At 36.4% G+C, this 23,436-nt stretch overlaps 1 protein-coding gene across 11 annotated transcripts in view; it reads right to left on the reverse strand.

Moving 5' to 3' along the window:
* USP6NL (USP6 N-terminal like) overlaps positions 1-23,436 on the reverse strand; it is a 200,877-nt gene that overhangs the window by 159,309 nt on the left and 18,132 nt on the right. The window contains exon 1 of one of the 11 annotated variants that reach the window (XM_080392036.1): positions 4,808-23,429. The exons of the other annotated variants lie outside the window; for them this stretch is intronic. Within the exon in view, the coding sequence (XP_080248162.1) occupies positions 4,808-4,880 (73 nt within the window). The 5' untranslated portion in view covers positions 4,881-23,429. Of the gene's footprint in view, positions 1-4,807; positions 23,430-23,436 lie in introns of those variants that run through there. 11 annotated transcript variants of the gene reach the window in all.

Below are 23,436 nucleotides of genomic sequence, written 5' to 3' on the forward strand. Positions count from 1 at the left end.
GGTCAAGAACTGGTTCCAGAAATTCCTCAAGAATTTTTCAAGCTTCAGGCTGCATGCTGCATTCAATCAGCTTGCATACATGCTCGTAGAAACCTGAAAGCAAACTGCAATAACATATAGCTCTGCTCTAAAGAGTCCACGGCAAAACTCAAGAAGTCCTAAGACCTTTATTTTAAACAGACATTTCCTACACAGTGTTCCTTGCAGACTATTTTAAAGTGGGGCAATTCTAAAGTAATGAAGCAAATTCCTATAAGTAGACACTGAAAATTCAAAAAAAAATAATTAGAAATAGTAAAAAATGGCTGCTCATATATAAAACAGAAGTCACAAGAATAAAATACTAAATTAAAAAAAAAACAACAAAGAAATAGGAAGGAAAAAGTGTGTCATTCTTTCTGAAGGAAAGCAGGAAGTTAAAAAAGAAATCAAAGAAATTCAGGTAAACCTGAAACCTGCTATAAGAGGCAACATTCTCAACTTCCTATGCAAAGATGTAATAACAAATAGAAAAATCAAGAGAGCGTGAAGAGGGCTTCCACCCTTCCACTAGCTGCCTTGAGGGAATGCATTTGATTATACCTTTCCTCTACTATCACCAAAGGTAGAAAGAAAATACCACAACTACTTCATGCAGGACCTTTATCTTCTCTGTCTTGCAACTAATCAACTTAGTCCATTCCAAAAGAAATAAATCAACAAAAAAAAAGAGAGACTGCAGATTTCTTGCCAAGTCTAAGTCTGAAATATAAGGTTCAACCACGGCACCATCTGCGAGTGCGTTCAGGCAGTAACTTCTGAAGTGCGAGCTATTACTGGCACATTTAAACATGATTATCCCTGTCTGGCCCAACATTTACATACCTCGTAGGCCCACATTTCCAGAATTAAAATTATCTTTGAAACTGAAGATATCTATAAGCTTTGTCTGAAACCCCAAAGGCAGTGATAAGATATACTACCTAAAGAAACACAGGGGATTTCTGATGAGCATTATCTTTGGCTTACAGTCCAAATACCACAGTGACCATACTTCCCCTCTTGCAATACATAAACCAAAGTTTTCTCTTAGGTATGTATCTCTTACACTGAAACACTGTTATCTCTTTAATTCTATGATTTCAATTTAGTTGTCCCATCTGCTAGAAGTATTTTAATACAATGTCTCTTTTTAGATCCTAGCATCAAGGTGATGTTGCCAATTAAGTTCTGCTGTGGCCATCTGTAAAAGGAAGGAGGGAGGAAAGAAGTAAACAAATACTTCTTCATTAATTTTAAACAACTTTGATTTCAAACAGGATTTCTGTGATGGAAAAAAAAGAAAATAATTAATAGATTTATACTCTACATGGATTTCTCTAGCAGAAGTAACATTTAAAAAAAAAAAAAAAAACTTCAGAAAGCTTCATATCTTGTGGAATATTTGGCTTTGGATTAGAATGCTTGTAAGATAATTTTATACTGGCATGACTTAGGACTTTACCCAAAGACAGACTTTCAATTTCATAAACTGTTTAAGCAATTCACTATGAAATAAAATTATGACAACCTCTCCAAAATGTATTTGCTTTCTTTAGAACTTCATGTTTACCTTCAAGGTTACTTGACCCTTTGACAGTAACTGGACTAGAAGCAATTTTTTCCTTTAACTGGCCTTATGTTATCTAAATATGTTAAGGGACTAGGTTTTCCCAAAACCAAAAGCCATAAAAAGCAAACAAAAAAAACCTCCAGACACTCAGCTTTCACTGCAACTGGAATACTATGGAACACAATTAGAGGGTAGGTTTTTCCTTACCAAAAAAACCCAAACAAATAAAGGATTCAAATTTTAAGAAGCACAAGATTAGAAAAAAGGATGAGAATGTGAAACATTATAAATCAAAACTTACTGTTTAGTTCATTGTATGTATCACTAAGCAAGAACCTAGGAGACCTACTGAAGGATTTTCTGATGTTGGCCTCAACAGTTAAAAATGAAAGACAAAACCATAGTGACAGGACTTGCAACTGGGAGACAATCATACTCACACTGCCCAGCTATTCACAGGATTTAGTCTTCTATTTGTAAACAACTATTTATCACACTCTTATGATAGAGAAAATTAAATTCCACTAGCAGCATGGGTCACAGCCACAATGAAAACAAACTCTGGCCTGTAAAAAAACAATTAGATTCAGCAACTTTGGCAGGCTGTTCAACTATCCCATTAAATCCGCATCTCAACACATGACATGTTAGTAATGAGTTTCTTTTAAACAACAATCTGCAGGACTTTATTCTGCAGGAACTGAATTTTCTACTCCATAGTAGCTACGCCTACCATAAACCCTGTAACAAGCTTCTGTTGTTGAATCGTGGATGCAAAATGATACTCTCTTGGCTAGTAACAGTGTTTTTAGGTCTCAGCCTGAAAATAAATGTTGGGAAAACTGGAGGAATCCTTTCCCCCACGACCTTGTATGTTACTTATAGGTACACAGGACATTCATCCATTCTTAAAGAATATAAGTTTTAAACTAGGTACAACACATGAAATATGCAATTAATACATTATACTACTTTGTTATATTTGTTTCCTGAGTGCAAGTTAGGCCCTCACTGAAGGCTACACTCTTCCACCACACCCCATGTGCACTGAAACTTCTGCAAGCATCTGCTCAGTTATCTCCGACTTCAGTTTCTTGAGTTCCTATTTTTCATGACAAGGGTCAGAGATTTTTACAGAAAATATTAACATATGTCAAAACAAATGAATTTCAGACTTCTACCCCATAAATTACACGCTAATGATAAACATTCTTCTTAAGGGGAAGAAGATGATGCACCTGAGGAGTGGCATTAAAAACCTTTACCATTTACCAACATCAGTTTGAAAGCACATTGGTAAACACTTCACACATCATTCCTCGTGTCTCAATGAATTCACATTCACACTGGGCTTCCTAGCAAGTCTTCCTTTACAAATACATTTTTCCGTTTACAGAAAACAATAAAGAGAATGATACAGTTCTGTAGAACACAGTCCTTCACATACACCAGATGCCTAATGTTGCATGCTGTGGGGGGAAAAAAAAAACAAAACCAAAAAAAACACACCCAAACCACACAAAACCAAACACCAAAAACCTAATGCCCACTCAAATTGCTGTATTTATCACAGAAGTCTCTCAGCATTTTGCATCTTTGGTAAATGTTTTCTTCAGAACATTTGAAATTTTTTTTACGCTAAGTTCTTAATATTGCTTGTCAAAATGTACTACCAAGTTCCGTAAGAGCTAACATCTAATTAGCTCAGTTACTAGCAGCTTGAGAATACCATCAAACAACGACCCAAAATTAGTCTTTTAACAAGGGAGTAAAACAGAAAAAACCTCAAAGCTTTAGAATTGAGAAAAAAAGCATTTCCTTACATTTTTCAGGAGTTTCCCTTCCAATTCAATTGAATCTGTTCCAATAAACATTGTTTTTAAATATATTTTGGTGTTAATCAGTTCTTACACTATTTCTTAAAATAATAATAATAATCAAGCCTGACTAGCTACCTACATGCAGAACAGACAAGTAGAACTCCTGTCCCCTTCATTCTTCTCTGTAACTAGTGGAGCATAAGTACAAAAATCAAAAAATGAACAGTGAGCAGAGAACTGAAGTTGAGTAATTAATTCTGATGAAATTATGCAACTATTGGGTGGGATGTTCAACCAATCATTGCAAAAATCTAAGCAATTAAGAAGTTTGTTTTTATGACAAGCATGCCTTTTTTTTCAGAGTAAGGGGATTACAGCAGAGCCCATTTCTACCTTTACTTATTTTGTTTTCTTACAGAGGTGATCCATTAACTAACTCAGAATTACAGTGCCCTGACGTTACTAGATGAGTGATTTAAAATAAAGGTGCTTGCCCATAGCCACACATTACACATAAGGGCAGAATGAAACAATGGCATAGGAACACACACACAGATACTGTAGATCCTAAATTATTCATGACCTATTTAATACAAAATAGTCTGAGAAAATTAATTCCAGTAAGAAAGAAACAACATTTTAAAGACACCTCTACAAACCATATTTAGCAGTTGCAAATAATTACGATATAAAACTAAAGATGGAAAAAAAGTATTTAATCAGTTCCTAATTAGATAAGTATGCCAGATACCACAAAGGATGGCACTACTTCAGCGAAAAAAAGCCAACATTCAACACACTGAAGACAACAAGAAAAGCATTTGACATCAATTAATTTCAAACAATAATTTGGTATTTCAAGTAATGTTTTGTACACTTACAATAGCCATTTTAGGTCTGAAATTATTTGTAACCTAGAAAAACCTAATTGTAAATCCTAAACAGCACTGCAGCTGTGTACTTTCAGTCTCTCTCCCTTCCATATGCACTAAAGCAGCCCATTTTTGCTGTTACTCTCATTTAGAACTTTAAGCTCTAAAAACTATTCTGATGAGATTACACAGAATATGTTTGCTATTTTCACAGCCTGAGCTATAACAAGAAAAACGTTTTTATCACAGAAAAAGAAGGAAAAGATCTTTAGAACAACAGTAGCTGTTACAAACACTGACAAACTCCATCTTCAGCATAATAAAGATTACTGGGATTCTCTTTAGGAAAGCTCAGTTGCAAAACTGTAACAATTAGGCTTAATATAGTTCAAAGCCAAATTATGGCAGCCGTACATGCCACAACAAAGAACATTAAGTACACAATTTAACTACAACCAAACTCCCAAATTTCTGTTTTACAGCAAATACTCGGAACACTGAATATATCCCAGTGCTGCTCTTACCTTTCTTCGCAGCGTCTGTTCTCCGTCTTGCTGGCGACACCAGATCCTTTACAATTTGTAGCACTTGAATCATTGCTCGTTAGCAAGATCAATGATACTAGACGCTCTTCTAAAATTCCAACAGGTTTCATTCATTACTACATGTTATTACATGGCTGCCTTCGGTATGTTCAAGCAAAACTGATGCAGGAACAAACTCATCCACCTTCACAGGAAGATTTCTGCCTAACAACTCTACAGGCTGGGGTGATGGATTTAAAGTGACTTCAGCACAAGGAGACAAAAAACTGCATGCAGCTCTAAATGTATTTCTACAGAACATTTTAAAATTATTCACTGCAGAGAATGCATACAGATTTCTCTGAACAAAGTTTAAAGGAAATGTTCACACCACAAACTAACTAAAGAAAACACTACTTGAAATGAATGCCGGCATATGCAACATACTCCCCTAAGCTCAGTATCTAAGAAGCATGCCTGCATCCTCTTTTAAAGTCTGTTTCAATTCATGAAATTTCATATAGTGCTTTAAGAGAGCTACCAGTGCAGTGTAAAGCCAGCATCAGAACTCCTCAAAGAATTAAAATTAAATCTAGCTTGTTAAACCCATTCAGACACAAGCAAGCACTTGCTAAAGAGATTCATTAGCTTCCTTTTCTCCCCCCTTGAACACACACCTCTGACACCCTTGTACGTGACAGGAATTCTTGCACACTTGCACAACGGGAGACAGGCTGGAAATCCTGGGAGTATTTCAGGCATTCTCTCTCCCACCACCAGAGGACCATAAAACTATTTCAGCTAAGATATTATCATTACTTCTGTCAGGTAATTTTAAACAGAAAAATTGCAGTATGTGCCCCACAACATTTTTAACACCATTTGGAAAACATTAAAGGCACTTCAGAAGTGCCTTCTGTCAAAGCCTCTGAAGAGCTAACAAAAAAAAAGTAATGAAAAATTAAGTTGTATGTGATCACGTTAAGTAACTGTCTGCCTTGAAGAGGCTCTGTGAATGCTTTAGGAAACTAAATTGCTACACAGCATTGCGAGGCCTTGACTACACAAAGAAAGTGAATTAGGAAGCCAACTACATTTTCCAAAACCCATAACATTAAACAAACCACAGACCACAACTGAGACACAGCAAGATGTATTCTTTGGCCTTTAAACCTTCTGTTCCCTTTGCTTAAGTGTTAGATGGTGGGGGGGCAGAGGGGAGGTCATCTCTTTCCATTTCCAGCTGCTGATCACAAGTGTTTCAGATTTTCGATTTGCTAGCATGTTTATCCACATGCATTTTAGTCTCCTGAAACACACACAGCATAGGCACAAGAAACTATTTCTATTATGTCAGGCTTATTTACAGCCTGACCATTAATCTCTCTCTGCTAGAAGTAATAGCAACTCAAAGTACTATCATATTTAGTTTGGCAAAACAAAGACAAGTAAAATCATTCTCTCTGACCAGCTGACCAATTTCTTCTCCCATCCTGCAAATATTCAAGCATCCACTCAATAGGAAGCTTGCAGACATACTGTGCAACTTTAACTTATCTCTTCTTGAAAAAGGATTCTTCAAACCATTAGAAACAGAATTCTCAACTTCCTATATTAAGAATAATTTCTAACTCCTGTATCTAAATTTAAATTCCTGGTTTCAGCAAATGAAAATATATATATGTAGAGAGGTAAGGCAAAGATAACCATAAACAGATGTTTCCACAACAACTGTAATTTCAAAACATTGAAATAACAAGTATGCAACGTTGTCTGCTGAAGTTTACCTGAAAGTCCTTTACTTAACCCAGTCCTCAAAATTCTTCCTGCAAGAACTTTCCCACCATTATCTTGCCATGATGTGTTCTTACTTTATTTAGTTAGCTTACCAAACAACTTGTCTTCAAGTTAAAGATAAAAACTCAAAGGAAAAGCATTACTTACAGCTACATTACATTGCAAATTTCCTCTGAAAAGCTGGCTTTTAAGTTTACGGTTCACAGATGAACACAACTACCTTTACAGCACTACTAAACTTTTGATGGTCCTTACATAAACCTATTACAGATAGATAAAAGAAAAAAATAAAAGCAGCAACAACAAAAAAAAGAAGTAGGATTGACTAAAATCTTCAGTAATAACATCTACTTAACCAACTAAAACACAAATATACCTTGCAAACCCTGAAGCTGATTTTTAACTGAACTAGATGATCTCATTTCTACAGCAAGTTTCTCAAGTGTCAGAGTAAGGAGAGGACAGTGGACTGACAAAGTAACAGCAGAGAAAGGGGAGCAGAGGAAGAGAGAAAGGAATATAAAACATGCTTTTTACTTGCTTTTGTGTCAAATTTACTTTGACAAAGAAATAGGGCACTTCAATAGCTAGGAATTAACACCCAGGAAAGCCGACTCCTCTTCTTCAAAACTATCCCTTGTCCTGCTGGTGACAAAGATGATTAACTGGAAAAGGACTCAGATGATTTGCAGGTCTAGTAGACTATGGTGAAAACACAAAACCAGTAACTACTAAAGTCTGCAGAATAGCCATGGGCTTTCATCCCATAGTCACCAGTATCTCTCTCTCCCCAATAGCAAATGGTAGGTTGAAGCCTGCTCTGAGCTTGTAAGAGCTTCTGAACTCAAGAAGTTCAGAACTAGAAATTATTTTCACACACGCCTGCCTCCCTTGACATGAAATAATCTCAAAAAATGGCATGCACAGTAGTTACTCTCTCTTGTTTATTACGGAAATTGTCATGTAGAAAGAAACTGAAAACAACCACTCCAAAGCTTTAAAACTAATTTAGGAAACTGTAAACAAGTTTACTAAACATCCTGTGTGCAATGTAAAAAAAGAAAATGGTCCAAGTCTGAAGCAGGGCCATGGTGTTTATGATAAATAACAAACTTAGACAAATCACTCAAATTTGAAGAATTACACAATAAGTTTTGTGGCTGCTACTTCTCTTCCCTCAAATCAATTTATACACCTACCAAGACAGTAATATTAAACCTGCTTTAAAGAAGTGGCAATACCAAAAAGACTTCAAGAAATAAAACACACTAACTAGTTAAATCATGTAATTTCGTTCATTACTTATGAGTGAGAACTTGGTTATAGTTCACTCTGATTCATGAAACCTATCTGATACTTCCATACAAGCTGTCACTACAACTGCCACCCCCCAAACCACATCCCAACAAAACAGTGAGCAAGAACATTCACAAAGTCCACAGCAGTTCTGACACAGATACACATGGTAACCCAAAAAGTAAACTGTGTCATAAATTTCGTGTAACAATTTAAGTAGATTCTGTTTGAAAAGAAAAGTAGTTACATATTCAGTGCTTATCACTTGACTTTCTGCTAAGCATTTTTCATCTTTGACAGCTAGTTTACTAAGCAGTATGGGCTTGATGATGCTCTTGTATTTTGCTTCTCTTCCCTAACTTCAGTACTGTAGGGAATACAGAACTCGTGCACATGTTATCAACCTGATGAAATATACTGGTATGAGAAGGAGCAGTTAACCAGAATGGGATTTTATGGATCACAGTGTACAGCCCTTGACCTGTCCTAACCATAATGAAAAGATTTACCTGCATCCTTGTTGATCAGCTATCATCACTCCAAATTAAAAATGCTTCCATTAACATAATTATAATTAACCGGTCTTTGAAAGCAGTTCTTTTTCATAATGCACACTGCCAGGAGGTAACATATTTACAGCACAAAAGATGCTGCAAAAGTATGGCTCAGCAGGTATTTGTCAATGGAATTTGCCAAGTGGAAAAGAAGCAGGGGGAGAAAAAAAAAATATCAGAATTTGTTTGTGTAAAACTTCACCGTTTCTCTTGCACTCCCTTCTTATAATCTCTAATGGTTATGTATTCATGGCATTCTGTCCAAGCTTTTAAAAAAACATCAAGAACCATCAAGGTAATACCAGGCAGCACTGCAGCCACCCAAAACAGTGCCTGCTTGTTGTGCCCTCATCTACAGAAAGATGTACAAGCTACTAATAAAAGAAAACCCTAAAATGGCTTGAGGGCATTCATCCATATGAACAATAGGGCTGCACACATTTTACTCAAGATGCAAAGTTACTGTGACCGTTCTTTTTCCATCTCAATCAATCAACCTGAACAGTCTAGAATTCAGACTGCATACAAATTATTGCACCACATCTTTGCAGAAACCTGTGCAGATGTGTCTTCATAATCCTACATTATGCTCCCCGTTGCCAGCATTATTTATGTCCTTTTCCCTACCTGGTAGGCGCCAAACATGTTTAAGATACCAAGCTTTCAGGCCTGACACACGCAAAGAAACTGACAGCCCATAACACAATGGCCGGCAAGGTACTAGCCTGAGGTCCAGTCCTGTTGCTACCTGTTGCAATGGAAGCAGGATCAAGCTTTTAGTCTCACCACCATCTAGAAAGCTGATAAACACACACAACACTCCTGGTTGCTCTTTCACAGAGCTACAGAGAGTCTGATGTTACAGACAGGAGATGGGGATTTACAAGACCCAAGGTCCGTTTGCTCTTTGGACCCTTCTTTCTACATCTACAAGTGCAAAACACAGAGAGTGCTTCAACATGTTATGAATAGTCCTACTGATTTTGTAACAAGGGCTATAAAAAGTACTACCAAAAGCAAGGGTTGCTGCTCTTAATGACCAGTCTCAATGTTTGCCTTAAACGCTGCAGTTTCAGAAACCACACATGACAACTGATTCACCTTCCCTCCCATCTTAGCAAAGGGGCTCAGAAAATGAAGATTTTCTTATCAGGAACAACTATTTCATAAACAGGACAAAAGTTTTCAACAACATATTGGTTTAAAGGATTGAGGAAATACAAGTAAGGTACATTATCTAGGAAAAGATTCTTTAAATAGCAAATAGAAGGAACAGCATATTGCAAAAACGTTTGCACCATGAGTTCACACTAAAACCTGCTGATTTCCTGGGGGAAAAAAAAAAAAAAAAAAAAAAAAACCAACACAAACAACCACACAAATTCAGATAAGGTCTACCTAGCAGCTAAGTCCTGGCAACATCTTAAGTACCAATAGAAACATTTTGTTTTATGACACTCCTCTGACTTTTTCTGTCACAATTAGTCTTCAAATTAGTATCTCAAAATAAATAAGCACTAAGCTCTAAGACAGGCAATGTATCATGATACAAATTATTACTAAAGCAGCTACAAAGTAGGTTATCCTTTCTCACTAATATTTTGAAATAAATTTCCAACCTATGAGCTGAATCCCTCAGTATTTTCTACAGGTTACTCTTTGGCAGTAATGTACTAAAGGGAACCATTAAAGAGAAAAAGAAGGGGGGGAAAAAAACAAACAAACACACACCCACAACCCAAAACCCAGAAACCTAATGCACTCAAGAATTCATATGTGGCATTCTGGTAGCCTTTCCTGTGAAAATGTTTGCACCAGTGAGATGACCCCTTTTATTACTCAAGGCACTCATTTTTCGAAGAGGACTACTTCTAGCTATGCATTTTGCAAAGCATGCATAAGAATAAATAAATACCCTCAGAGTCTTCTGAAAGGTCCTACATAGTTAGTAAAACTGCTTAATCCACAGAAAATGTATTCACTTAGGAATATTTTTTGTTCTTAATTTTTAGCACTTACCACTACTGTGTCAAAGCATAACATGTGGCTGCAGTTTTTAAAACAAACTGATGTGGACAGAACACATCTTCTTGGAAAGTAACTTGACCTAAACACTGGAGAAGTAATAATTGTAACAGATAGCTATCTGTACACTGATCGACCAGGATGAGAGGCATTAGCTCACTTTTTTTTAAAGCTTTTTATTTCTACTTTAAACATACAAGAAAGCTATTCATTAAAATCAGGATAATGATGGAGAACATCAGTAAATGGTCAATAAAATTAATTCCACCTGTTCCAGGCAAAAAACTTTTGAACTCCAAAAAAAGAAAAACAAATGCTAAAAACAGGAAAGGGGGAAGACAGAAAAACTATGTTCAGCAGACATTACTGCACACAGTGAAAGAAATCACTGCACAGCACTCCTAATGTCGTCCTTCTTACCCAATTCACAGTATTTTTTACCCCCTTAGCTCTTGCTACAACACTTTCTGCAAGCGGATCTAGATTATAACAAGATAGACTGCAACTTTCCCAGAGAGCCACAATGAAACCAAGGGAACTGCCCATGTTCCTTTTATCATCCTCCTACTAAGACACCAGACATCAATGGAGATCGGTATCAAAGTTTGTTTTCAAATACGCCTTATACACTCTACCAAAACAAACAAACAAACCACAAAAAACCCCAACAAAATTATGCATGTATGTATAGGGTTTTTTTCCTCCCAATAAATGTGTTTTATACCTATTTTATACCTATTACCTTAATGAGTAAAGTAAGGGCACTTTGCTCGTGTATTTACTGTCTTTGCTCATATATTTAATGCAAATCAGATTATAGATACACAAGTGCATCTAAACTACACAGTTTAGCAGGCTTCTAAAAGCTGTTAGATATTTAACCTGTAAAGACTTATCAAAAGGGATAGCCTTTGCTCCAAAGCAGAAGTCCTTGATTCAGCACAGAGGTACTTAACGTCTTTGGGAACTATGTGATTAGGACTGTGTTAAACAAGCTACATATATGTTATGATAAGGAGCAACTACAGAACCACAGATTCTCATTACGGATCTGCAAATTTATCCTATTTCTGTCTCCTCTCCCTCACACCATGCCCTTCAGAGGGCAAAAGGCCACTTTATAAGGCACATTAGCCAGTAAATAAAGGAACTGCCAACAAGCAAATGGCATATTCCCCCCCAAAAAATGGTGTATCTAAGCAGCTCATTTAAATATGTCATAAAGTAAGGTGTGTTTTCTTAAAACATGAGGAAGAAATAGTGTTAGCACAAGATCTCATCCCAGTGAATGCACACACGCCACCACACCACAGAATGTCTGTCTCCCTCATACTGCAGTACAAATCTTGATAATAGTTATAGCTGCAAATGATATTTTGAGAAAAAAAATCCATGCTAGGAGTCCCAAAAAGAAACCAAACATTTATGAAGTTGTAATTACGCCAACAGAAAGTTTTAAAAGATTTTTCCAAACAATATACTGTATTTCCTGCATATGCAGTGTTCCAAACGGAATATGCAGCTATTTTGCATTTCCTGGATCTGGGTGACGGCTGCAGTATTAATTGACAGATGTATTTTTAAGCTAAAGAATATTATTAAACATTCCATCAAATGTAAGCATACAGAAAGAAGCCATTCTACTCATTAAAAGACTTCTTCTTATTTTTGCAATATTAACAAAAAAACCCTATTACTCTTATGTGTCAATACTGATGTCAAAGTAAATTCATTTAATTTCTCAAAGACTGAATTGAATGCGCAGTTTTATCAGAGAGAAAAAAGATAAAAACTTTGCTTTTCATTTAAACCTGTACTTGGTTTCCTGTTGAAAATGGTATTAGTAAGATTAATAATCTCTTACCTCATTGAAACAAAGAAAAACTACAAAACCTTATTAGTCCACCACAAAATACACAGTACTTTTATTAAGCCCATGTATTTGCAGGCTTAATTTGCGTAGCAAATAATCTACAGTATGGCTTTCTACAACAACAACCAAAAAATTTTAAACCAAGTTTTTGAACACATCACTAAAAGGTATCTGTTCCCACAATTTTAGCTTACCTATTGATAAAAAAGCTCTTATACAGACACACGTTAGGGAAGAAAGAATTTAGCACTTCAAAAGTAACTGAACAAAATTAGCTTGAAGGTCACACAGACCAGAATTGATCCACCCTCCTTTGGAAGGAAACATAACCGGGTCTGTTTGCTTATCAGTGTTGTGTTCCAATGTGAGACAACTGGTCACTTTCAGATTTCACTCCTGCTCTCCTTTTACATTCACTCAGAAAACACAGTCTTTTAAAACATATTTTAAATAACATACTTAAAAAAATCCAAGCTTAGTATTTGAATATGACAATCACATCCACCATGACTACTTAAGTTTAATGCTAGAGTTATATTTGAGATGTGTATTCTTGTTAAGTGGCTGGTTATGGCTATCTTTATGGTCATCACCATTTTGCTTCTGTTCTTATAAACAGATTTATTTAGTAGCATGCTGTAACTAGGACATCACACTTGCTTCACATCCGGTCCTATTTCCCATACAGCATATACATGCCTCAGCTACTAACAAAGAGTTCTCCTATTCCCTCATCAATGAAAAAATGGGGGAAACACCTGGGCATCTTAGCAACACTGCTTGCAGGTAAACTATGTGAGATGGAGGCAGGAAGCAGTAGTGTGAAACAGGCTTCTTTACTCAGCTTCACTTTAAGACAACCGAACTATCCAAATGAAGAACATCTTATCTACCTATTACAAGAGCAAAGATAGAGGAATGCACACGCCCTAGTGACTGTCCCGATTTTGGCAGACTGTAGTGCATTTACTGTTCTCCATGCTCTCCCTGTAGCTGTAGGGAACTTAAAATCATTCCAAGTTTCAGCAAACAGTTGCCCGTGGTCCAGACAAGGGACTGAACTGCACCACTCTGTCCTATACTACAGTCAGGCATTGTAATCCACTATTTTAACTACCAGTGGTACAACACCAGTGCTAAAGGACCAGGAATAAAAAGTGTCATCATCCTCCATTTGCAGCAGATTTATCCTTGAACTTGTTCTGTTAAGTTTCACTGGACAACACACAGGTAACCTGGCCTTGCTACACCACCTTGTAGGACCAGTGAATATACAGCATTAAACAAAACTGTAAGTTAAAAGTTAGTTCTCCAAAAGGGATGTTCCACTTAATGACTGATGCATTAAAACAAACCCCCCAAAAACCCTCACAACACCCAAAATCCTTACAGTGAGTTTCACATAAATGTTTGTTTGAATGTATTGGGAGTAAATAAATATTGAAATTTCACTAAAAGTGACTCATTAGCCTTTGCCCTAAAAAAATGTATTAACTGTGTGGTAGGAAAGTAAAGTAAAAACTACAGACATTTTGGTCACTGCTCCCGGCATAGAAAAGAGCTGGGGGGGCAGGGGAGGAAGTGGGAAGGAAACCAAAAGGAAAACTGACACTTTTCGGTTTGTACCTAATCTTTTCAAGGCCAACTACAAACCTATTTTTTCCTCTCCCATCCTCTGAGATCAACCTCAGTGTCCTTCAAACACTCTTACAGTCTTACAACTAGCTGTAACTGGAGGAAGGAAAAAAAAAATAAGCTAAAAGCCTGTCTAAAAGCCTGCCTAGTTTTCACAACCAGATGTCAAGTATATGAAATATAACTGCTCTGAAGTGCGCATGGCAAGCAGGGTCTGTAGAACAGCCTGGACACAAAGTATAGCTGTAACACAGCATCACTCAGAACAGAAAGCTGCGGCTGACAAGTGTCACCTCAAAAAAGTAAGTCCGGGGGAGGGCAGGGAAAGATGGTTATGTTATATGTTTTTACAACTCTGGAATAGTAGCATCACAACATAAAACTCATATAATGCTGTAGAAAATTCTGCTGAAAAAAAAATTTAAAAAAAGGAAAAAGCTTACACTGAATGTAATAGAACACATTCTTGTGAGACACTTACTTCCCTATGTCTCTAAATTCTGGGAAGTCTAACTCCTTCTCAAAAGAGCTCCAAGTGAGCCTTTCAGCACTCTACCATGGAATTAGGCAGATTTTCAAAGAGCTTTTCAAGGGCAAAACAGAAAGACTGCATTCAAGAATCCTCTCCTATGGCAAACCAAAGTGCTTTATTAAAACAAAGTGCCCTTTTATATTAGCAAACTATTAGATTAATGACTGCACTGGCAAAAAGCACTGCAGATTCTACAGCACATCAGTATGCCTTCCATTCCAGAGAATAATTATGATACACAAAATAACAGGGGGGGGAAAGGAGGAAAAAAAAAAAGGGGGGGGGGGGGGGGGTGAGAGAAGAGAAGGGCAGAAAAAGAAACCACAACACACCAACTTCCCAAACTAGTCCTACACAGCTTTATGCTCACTTCAGACATTTTGAGTAGAATAGGTAAAGGTTTACCAGTAGCCTTGAAAAACATTCCAGTGCTATCTTGCCAATGTCCCACTTAATTTTAAGAATTAAAATATCTTAAATTATAGGGGGTGGTTTTTTAATAAGAGATTAAACAAACCTTATAATCAGACAGGGTATCTCCTAAGTGCAGCTACTTTGTTTACACAAACATCTGCAACCATCCTTTAAACACTGAAAGGACAACAGATCAGATAGTTTAAGTAAGGAAAAAACCTTTAAACAAACATGGAACCAGTAATCTTGCTGGAATTACTTGCATAACTCCACTTACAGCAACAACCCCAAGTATTTTCCATCTGTGCTACAAATCAAAGAAGTTGTTTACTATCAAAAACTGGGTAAATAACGTCAGAGTAATTTCACTTGAAACACGGTCAATTTAGCTTAAAATAACTGCACATCTTCTAAATCAGGTGGGTTTTTTTCTTGGGTATGAACATAAATAATGTAACAAAATCAGGCTGCAGCCCATATATTTTTCTTATCTGTGATAAAATTACACTAATGAGCACCAATAGCTTCACTTTTTCAACCCAGTGGTGCATATTACTCAATCATTTGTACAGAAAGGGAGAATAACATGACTCACAACAGGCAGGGAAAGTCCTCTAAATACTTCACTGAGCCCTGTTGTTGGAAAACTACTTCATCCCATTTCTAATCCTTCATCTGACTCAGCTGCTGTTTCGTGAATTCTCTAATTCAATAGGAAACTATAACATCACTAGAGAGCTTAATACTGCAGCCTCTAGGAAGTCCTCCCTTGCAGTAACTACAACATTGTCCCGTATCTACACAGCGCCTTACACAAAGGGGGGGGGTGCCTGCCCAAACCTCTATATTTACAGCTCTTGCTTTTCATCTGTATTTCAGCTGTGAGTTTCTGCATCCTTCCCCCTTTGGGATGTACTTGAACACCACCCTCAACTTATCACAGGATGAATAGGATCCCAGAAATATGAATTGCTTACATAGTGGTGGATACTTGATACTCACTCCAGCGAACAAGGTTACAGTGTCCTTTTGCTACTTACTCTTTCTGCTGAAGTACCAAAGACCTACAATAAAGGCATTATTGTGCCATGTTCTATACAAACCAGTACAGAGATAGGCCCAAAGACTAAGATTTAAAAAAAAAAAAAACAAAACTGTAACAGGAGAATATTATTATGCCAAAGGCATGTACTTCTGTGTATGCCAATAAGTTGTAAGAATTCAGCAGTCTTGACTGGCCATCAACTGGAACAGTGAAAGGCAGACAAGTTTAGAAAGATAACTCTCCCTCTACATATACACACATAAATAAAAGAACTGTTAGACATTTTATGTAAGTATATAAATCATAATATAAATAGAACATAGTTATATAAAAACTAAATACTACAAATGTAAAATAATGAGTGTCTAAATACATATGTTATAAACATATCTTCTTTGCTATTTTGGATACACACACAGTTAGTGTCATAAAGTAATCTGTAAATAATCCAACCTTAATTTTCATTGCAAATGTGACAGAATAAATGTGAAGAATAAAAGGACATATTCAGGGAGCAGTACTCATGTATATGAGACTGGTCCTCCAGTAACATTCGTAATGGTAGTCTTCCTGCCACAACTTTCCTGTCAGTTCAAAACTAACAACAGTTTCCCACCAGCGCCAACATCTTTGTTTACAAACAGAAATTACATTGGTTTAAACGCAGGTGTTGCACTAACTTATTTAGAGAAGCCACATCAATCTGACCATCAGTTTAAATCCACAGGGAAGAAGCCCAATCTGAAAGAAGATAGCTTTGAAGTTCCCTTTACGGCAGAAAAAAACTTTTAAAAATACAACAATTTCTTAAATATACAATAAATATATTTGAAATACATGCAAAGAGGTTCAATAATGTATAGTAAAGCTAATTTTTTAAACTAATTTAAATGAAATAGTAAATACTACACAATACCTGTTTGTTGACAAAGCCTTATAGAAAGTGAGACCACTGAACTTCGAAGTACCACCCAGAAGCACAGTTTCTGAATGTGATAAATAAATTCTTGGTGGCTGCAACCTCCTGCAATGCTTAAGAAAAGCAAGTGACTTCACTTCAGTCTATGGAGATTGAAGACTTATTTTGTTCACTTATAAAGGTGACAGAACAAAACTCAAAAATATTTGTCATCATCTTCAAACTGAAAATAAATTCTAAGTCCAAGGAAAGTCCCAACTTACCAGTCCTAAATATCCCGAAGTGATCAAAAATAAGGACAGGATTATGAAAGAAAAAAACCCAAACCTGTAAAAAGTCTGTTTAAATAATGAATTTCAAAAAGCTTTCAAAAGCTTTATGTTCTGATAAATTTACAGCTGTACTAGCAGCAAAAAAAAAAAGTCACAAGCTCTGAGAAGTTGCATCATTATGTCAATTGATTAAATAAAAAATCCATCATCATAAAATGAGAATATTAAGAAAAGTAAGTTTCTACTAACATGCCTAAATTTCCTCCAAGGTCATCAGTTCTGTGCATGTCAAGTATTTGGGATTATATTTTATTACTACTAATGTAAACTCTGTATTTAGAGGAGCAGTTTAATTAAAGCATTGGTGAGAAAGTGGGTCATCTAACATCTGATTAGCCCCCTGGAGATGCCTCTCCTCACTTAGTTTAGAGGAAGCCTAAGATTACTACATTCCTTAAACTGTAGTTCCACACACACTTCAAACAAGGGAAAAACAGCATTACCACTGGAAAGGACAGTTTCACCCACCAACCACTTATTCTCACCCCTGAGCTTCTCTCCCTGCGCTACAGCAGTACAACCATCCATGCAGCTATGTAGTAAACAGCTCGGGGAGCCCACCCAATTCAAATCAACCTCATGAAAGCTCCTACAATAAGGAAGAATGAAGGGATTCAGACAGGGAAAGGACACCACCCCCTCTATTGGCAAGGGCAACGTTTTAAGGGGGTCATGAAATTTTAAACACCCTCAGTTCAGCCTTGGCTCCTACAGGACAGACATTTCTAATGACACTCAACTTCACTCAAAGCTTTTCCACAAGTCCATACAAGTTTCTGCAACTTATTAAAACGCAGACTGAGAGGCCAGAGTTAAGTCAAAAAACTCCATTCAGCGCACTTACTGATAGTCTCCCTTGAGTACTAACTGCACCACACTGAGGGGACAGCCAACAGATACAGCATTAACTAGCAGTATCTGAAGAAAAAGAAGAGAATTATGACAACATAGAAGAGTACTGTGAAGTGAAGCAAGAGAGTAAGCACTTCTCCTGAATGCTAGGTTCAGAGGCCAAACAACTCTGTATACACGCAATTTTCATACTTCCATCCTACCACTACAAACAGTTACTACACTATGACTTCTGATCCAAGTGTTCATGTGTCACTACAGTTGCACACAGTGGTAACTCCCCCTGGCAGATTCAAGAAAAAGACAGAGCAAACAAAAGAAATAACAACATTATCAATGAGGTGATTTTCATGGGGTCGTTAATATACAGTAGCTTGCTATTTTACATACCTTGTGGGTTTCGTTCTTTCCCAGATTGTTGAACTGCCGGGGCAGGGGATAGGGTGAGGGGTACTAGCATTTGACTTATTTAAATATCTTAAACGTATCCCAAGCCTCCAAACTAACCTTTTTCAGATTTGCCTTATGGCTCTGTATCCCCCTATGTCCTACAATTATCATTCAGATCTTCAGTTTTTCATAAATAATTACTATTTGAAATTTTAGTAAAGACAACCTAGGAGACAATAGCTTCTTCTATTGCTCAACTCATTGTATTTATAAAGATTAGAAGATAATTGTGCTATGAAATCAGAAGAAAAATTGCTAAACACTTCACATACTGTATCTCCAAGCTTGTATTTTATAAATGGATTTTCAAGGTTCATGGTTCAAAAATAAAACAAAAACTTTACATGTAACATAATAATCCAACATCTTTTAGTTATTCATTATTATACTTCACTATAAAGGTATTTTAGCTTACTTCTAAGCTTTCCTTCCCCAGCATGCAGTTTTAAGTATGGATCAGAACTTAGCCTTTTTCCTTTCTCTCAGCTCACTGAAAAGAAAGGACTACAAAACCTCTTAAGCTACATACATCAGCTTTATAATTATTTGCAACACTTTACCCCAAAATGCACAGCCACCTCACACTTTAAGCCACAAGAAAATGTCCATTTCCCAAAATGTATTTAATGAATCATAAAATCATTTAGGTTGGAAAAGGCCTTTGAGATCATCAAGTCCAACTGCTAACCCAGGACTGCCAAGTCCATCACTAAACCACATCCTTAAGTGCCACATCTACACACTTTTTTTAAACACCTCCACGGATGGTGATTCCACCACCTCCCTGGGAAGCCTGTTCTAATGCTTCAGTACTCTTTTAGTAAAGAAATGTTTCCTAATATCCCATATAAACCTCCCCTGGTGCACTTTGAGGCAATTTCCTATTGTCCTGTCGCTTGTTATCTGGGAGAAGAGACCTACCCCCACCTGCCTACAACCTCCTTTTAGGTAGTTGTAGAGTGGAATAAGATCCCTTCCCGAGTCTCCTCCAGACTAAAACAGTTTGAACTATGAACAATTTGACTTGGTCCTCAGTTCACTACAGATTCATTCTGGCTTACAAAGAGGGGGAAAAAATTGAGCCATCCTTAATTAAACAGACCTTTCTTAGCGTAGGAAGCTTTATAGAAGCCCAGAACATAACTTCTCCTCAGTTGCAAGCACAGGAATAACACTGCATACTTGCTAAAGTATTATATCTTTATTAAGGCGGGCCTTAACATTTGTTTTAATTCCCAAGTGTCTTGCTCATGAACAGAGAAACTGACAGCCAAAACTATTTCTTTACACACACCACAAGAACTTCAAAAGAAAGGAAATTTTTATTATTTTTTCCCTAGAAATCACAGAACCCAAGTTTCTCCATGAACACAAAACTAGAAAGCCAGCTGTAACAAGAGGTCAAGACAAATAACCAACCATCAAATAGAAGCAACCTTTAATCACACCATTGTGGTCTTGATTTGACCTGGTGAAGCAAAAAGTTTCCCACCTCATTACCAGGCCACACTGATGATTTTCAAAAATAAAATTGCATAGCATCTCTCCAAACACAAAAAATGCACCTCTACCCTCAGTCAAAACTGTGAAGAAAACCTGAAGAGATGATACTGAAGCACGAGGAACAGCAGGTTAACTTCCCAACTGCAAGCAGTGCTAATGTTTTAGGGCACGGGAAACAAAACTAAAAGCAGAAAGACAAAGCCAGGAAAGAATTATTTTGTACAATTTATTCTGATAGCAAAATAATAATAATAAAAAAACAACTGGCACTGCACCCTATACATAAAGGGGGGGGGGGGGGGGGGTATGACAACATCAGCAGCTTGTTGCAACAGTAAGTACTAACAACTAGTTTAATTGTTTGCAAACTGTTCATTGCAGCAGCTCAAGTAAGTTCACTGCACTGACCATCCTTCAAAGGACAAAGAACAAGAAAACTCCCAAACATGAAGAGCACAGTTTATAATCTTAAGAATTTATCATGACACTACACATTTTCTGGCAGCTATGTCAGCAGCTGGAGAAAATGCAGGTGATTAAACCAACTCTGTCTGTGGTGTAACAGTCTAGGCAAGTTACATACAGCCAGGATTTCTCTGACAAGTTATCTTTAAATACAAAATAAATCAAAATCAATCTAAGTTAACTAACATGCATACTTTTACCCACCCTTTAAGCATGAGACCTCACCATCCTATGGGGCACACAACAATGAAGTATAATTTGAAATACACATTTGTCTTATCCTTATTATTTATGAAAACCGACATTTATAAAGGCATTCCGCAGAAATAAAAGCCTCAATAGAGACTGCCTCAGTTTTAACACGTTTTCAGATTCTTTTTATTGCCCAACAACTAAAAACAACTACCACAAACAGTGGACTTTGCAATTCTGTCAATACTGGATCTTCCCCAATATTGGGGAAGTACAACAGGATCCAAGCTACTTATCTACACACCTGATAAGTATTACAAGTTATACAACAGTAGTTCACCCATTCACTTTCTAAAAAAATTTAACTGATCATTTGCTTAAAAATAAGCTTGTCTGTGCTTTTTAAGTACCAGGATATTACAGATTTACTTCCACAACCTATTTCAAGAAAATAATACCCTCTATGTAACAAACTGCTAAAACAACAAATATGATAATGTAAAAAAAGCCTTTTTAAGCTAGTGAATAACCTTGCCAAAACCCCTCAAATTGATATGAACTGCCTGTGAATAAATTTAGGACAGATATTAGGAGGATTTAATCATTTTAGGACTCCAATCCTAGAACAGGCCTTCACAAACAGCAATGGAAATATACATTGCATCAAGCATATCACAAGAAAATAGCAAGTAGGATTCTATAATGTAGCCTGCACATAACAGCATTCTAGATTTTTTAACCAAGAAGTTATTAGCCTTCTTAAGTCTGATGTTCCCACATTTTAGATGATCTTTTTAGATAGATTTTTCGGTTTAAATTACACTAGGTGATGCACAAGGTCAGAATACTAGAGACACCCATCACTTTCAACACACCTAGCTATTTTAGGTCCCCACTGATTTTGTGGATAAACCTACATGTACAGAAGTATGCAAATAAATGCATCTTTCTAAGATGAGAAATACCTCCTAGACTGATGTATTTAGAAGACAGAAGCCTAAAACCATGCAGACCATGCCTATAGTTCAAGCTTCCCTGAAGTAAACCATAAACTTAAGAAGTCCCACACGAGCTGAACATACATCTCATCTTCTCTAAACCGTATTTTCAAAAAAAAGTGGCATTGTCTGTTGTGCTTTTGCAGCCCATCACTTCACACAGACTTAAGCATCTAAGCGATCACAAGAATGTGGTGGTCTGCAAAGAAGAGACTGCATTTTGAATAATGTAACTATTAACCACCACAAAAAGTATTGCCAAAGCATTATCTTTCATTTAAATAAAGGTCTTCATTATTTCTAATATAAAGCTAAACTCTGCACTCTGGAATTACGTCAGAATCTCACCAAAACCAACGGTGTTTTGTTCAAGTCATGACAGTATTTGTGTACTCAAACCAACAACATCACAGCAGCACCTTGGTGAGTCACATTTAACACAGCAACTATGATTAAAAAGGCAAAAAACCTGAATTATTTGTTATGTTTAAGACTATACATAAGGTAATGACAGCACATAAGACGGTCTATAAAACAAATGAAAATGAATATAGCAGCATTTGACAAATCAGGATATTCAGGTACTTGAATAACTGCCTGTCGAGTTGTCATCTATGCAATACAGTATATAATTTAAACGTCAGAAAGTAAACAAGTGTGAACACCACTATTAAAGAGGAAAAAAGAACTATTTTAGTATTTTTATAGAATTATATTTACACTAAGCATGAACCTTAGAGTTCAGCAATTCTCTCAGTCCTTTTTTTGGTGTAGTTTTTCCTTTGCTGGCGTTTCCCTCGTATACTTTTTTTCTTCCAGATGTCAAGAACAGCCATTTTTCATTTACTTGACAAGAAATTCAACCAACAATTTTCTTTACTAATTTCCTCCAAGAAAGTCAAATGGTCTTATTTTACTAACATAGGATATAATTATCCTATGAATTATATGCTCGTTCTTCAACAGATTCAGTACTTGTGTTGAAACTAAGCTACACTGCAAGTACAGTTCCTGTGCATATGAAGTTATATACTTATTTCTGTATGATGTAAGGCTAGGCAATGTTGCTGCCAAGAATTACATTAAAAAGCCTCACATCCACAAAACTTATGAAAGACCTTTAAATACTCAAAACAGCTTGCTAGAAAGATATTATCTTACCCATCAGATATAGGCTAAAACAAAACTTCTGGTGTCTTTCATCTGTTTTTTCCACCAAAACAGATCTTAAGCCCCAGTTTTCTATGGCTCAGATCTTTCCATCACATGCCAAAATTCCTTTGGGATCAGACCTCTATACTGGAATATGAGTAATATATTTATTTTTCCCTATAAAATGAAGTCCATTCATTTTATGTTGGATTTTTACCAGGTATTTAAATTTGTTGGACGGTCACATATTTTGGAACTCTTAGTAAACCCAAGACATTTTCCGCTCAGAGTTACATGTTTTATTTATACTGAAAAAGACAAACTTCAGCTTGTTACAGAATTCACCTTCTTGGAAATGACAACAGACTAGCAACACAGAAGTCGTACAGAACACACATTGATCAAAAATTTGCAGATTAAGAACACCATCTGCCAAATCTCAGGTTTATTTTGTCATTTTTAAAGGACTAAAGAGACAAAACTCAATATGAATGTTTTTAAAGGAAAAAACACCTTCCAAAACCCACTACAGAAGGACATTTCTTCTAAGCTGCAAACTGAAGGTTTCTTTTTTTCCTTAAAGAAAGAAATCTAC

The sequence above is a fragment of the Falco punctatus genome, assembly GCF_963210335.1.
Source record: "Falco punctatus genome assembly, chromosome: 6".
Lineage (NCBI taxonomy): Eukaryota > Metazoa > Chordata > Aves > Falconiformes > Falconidae > Falco > Falco punctatus.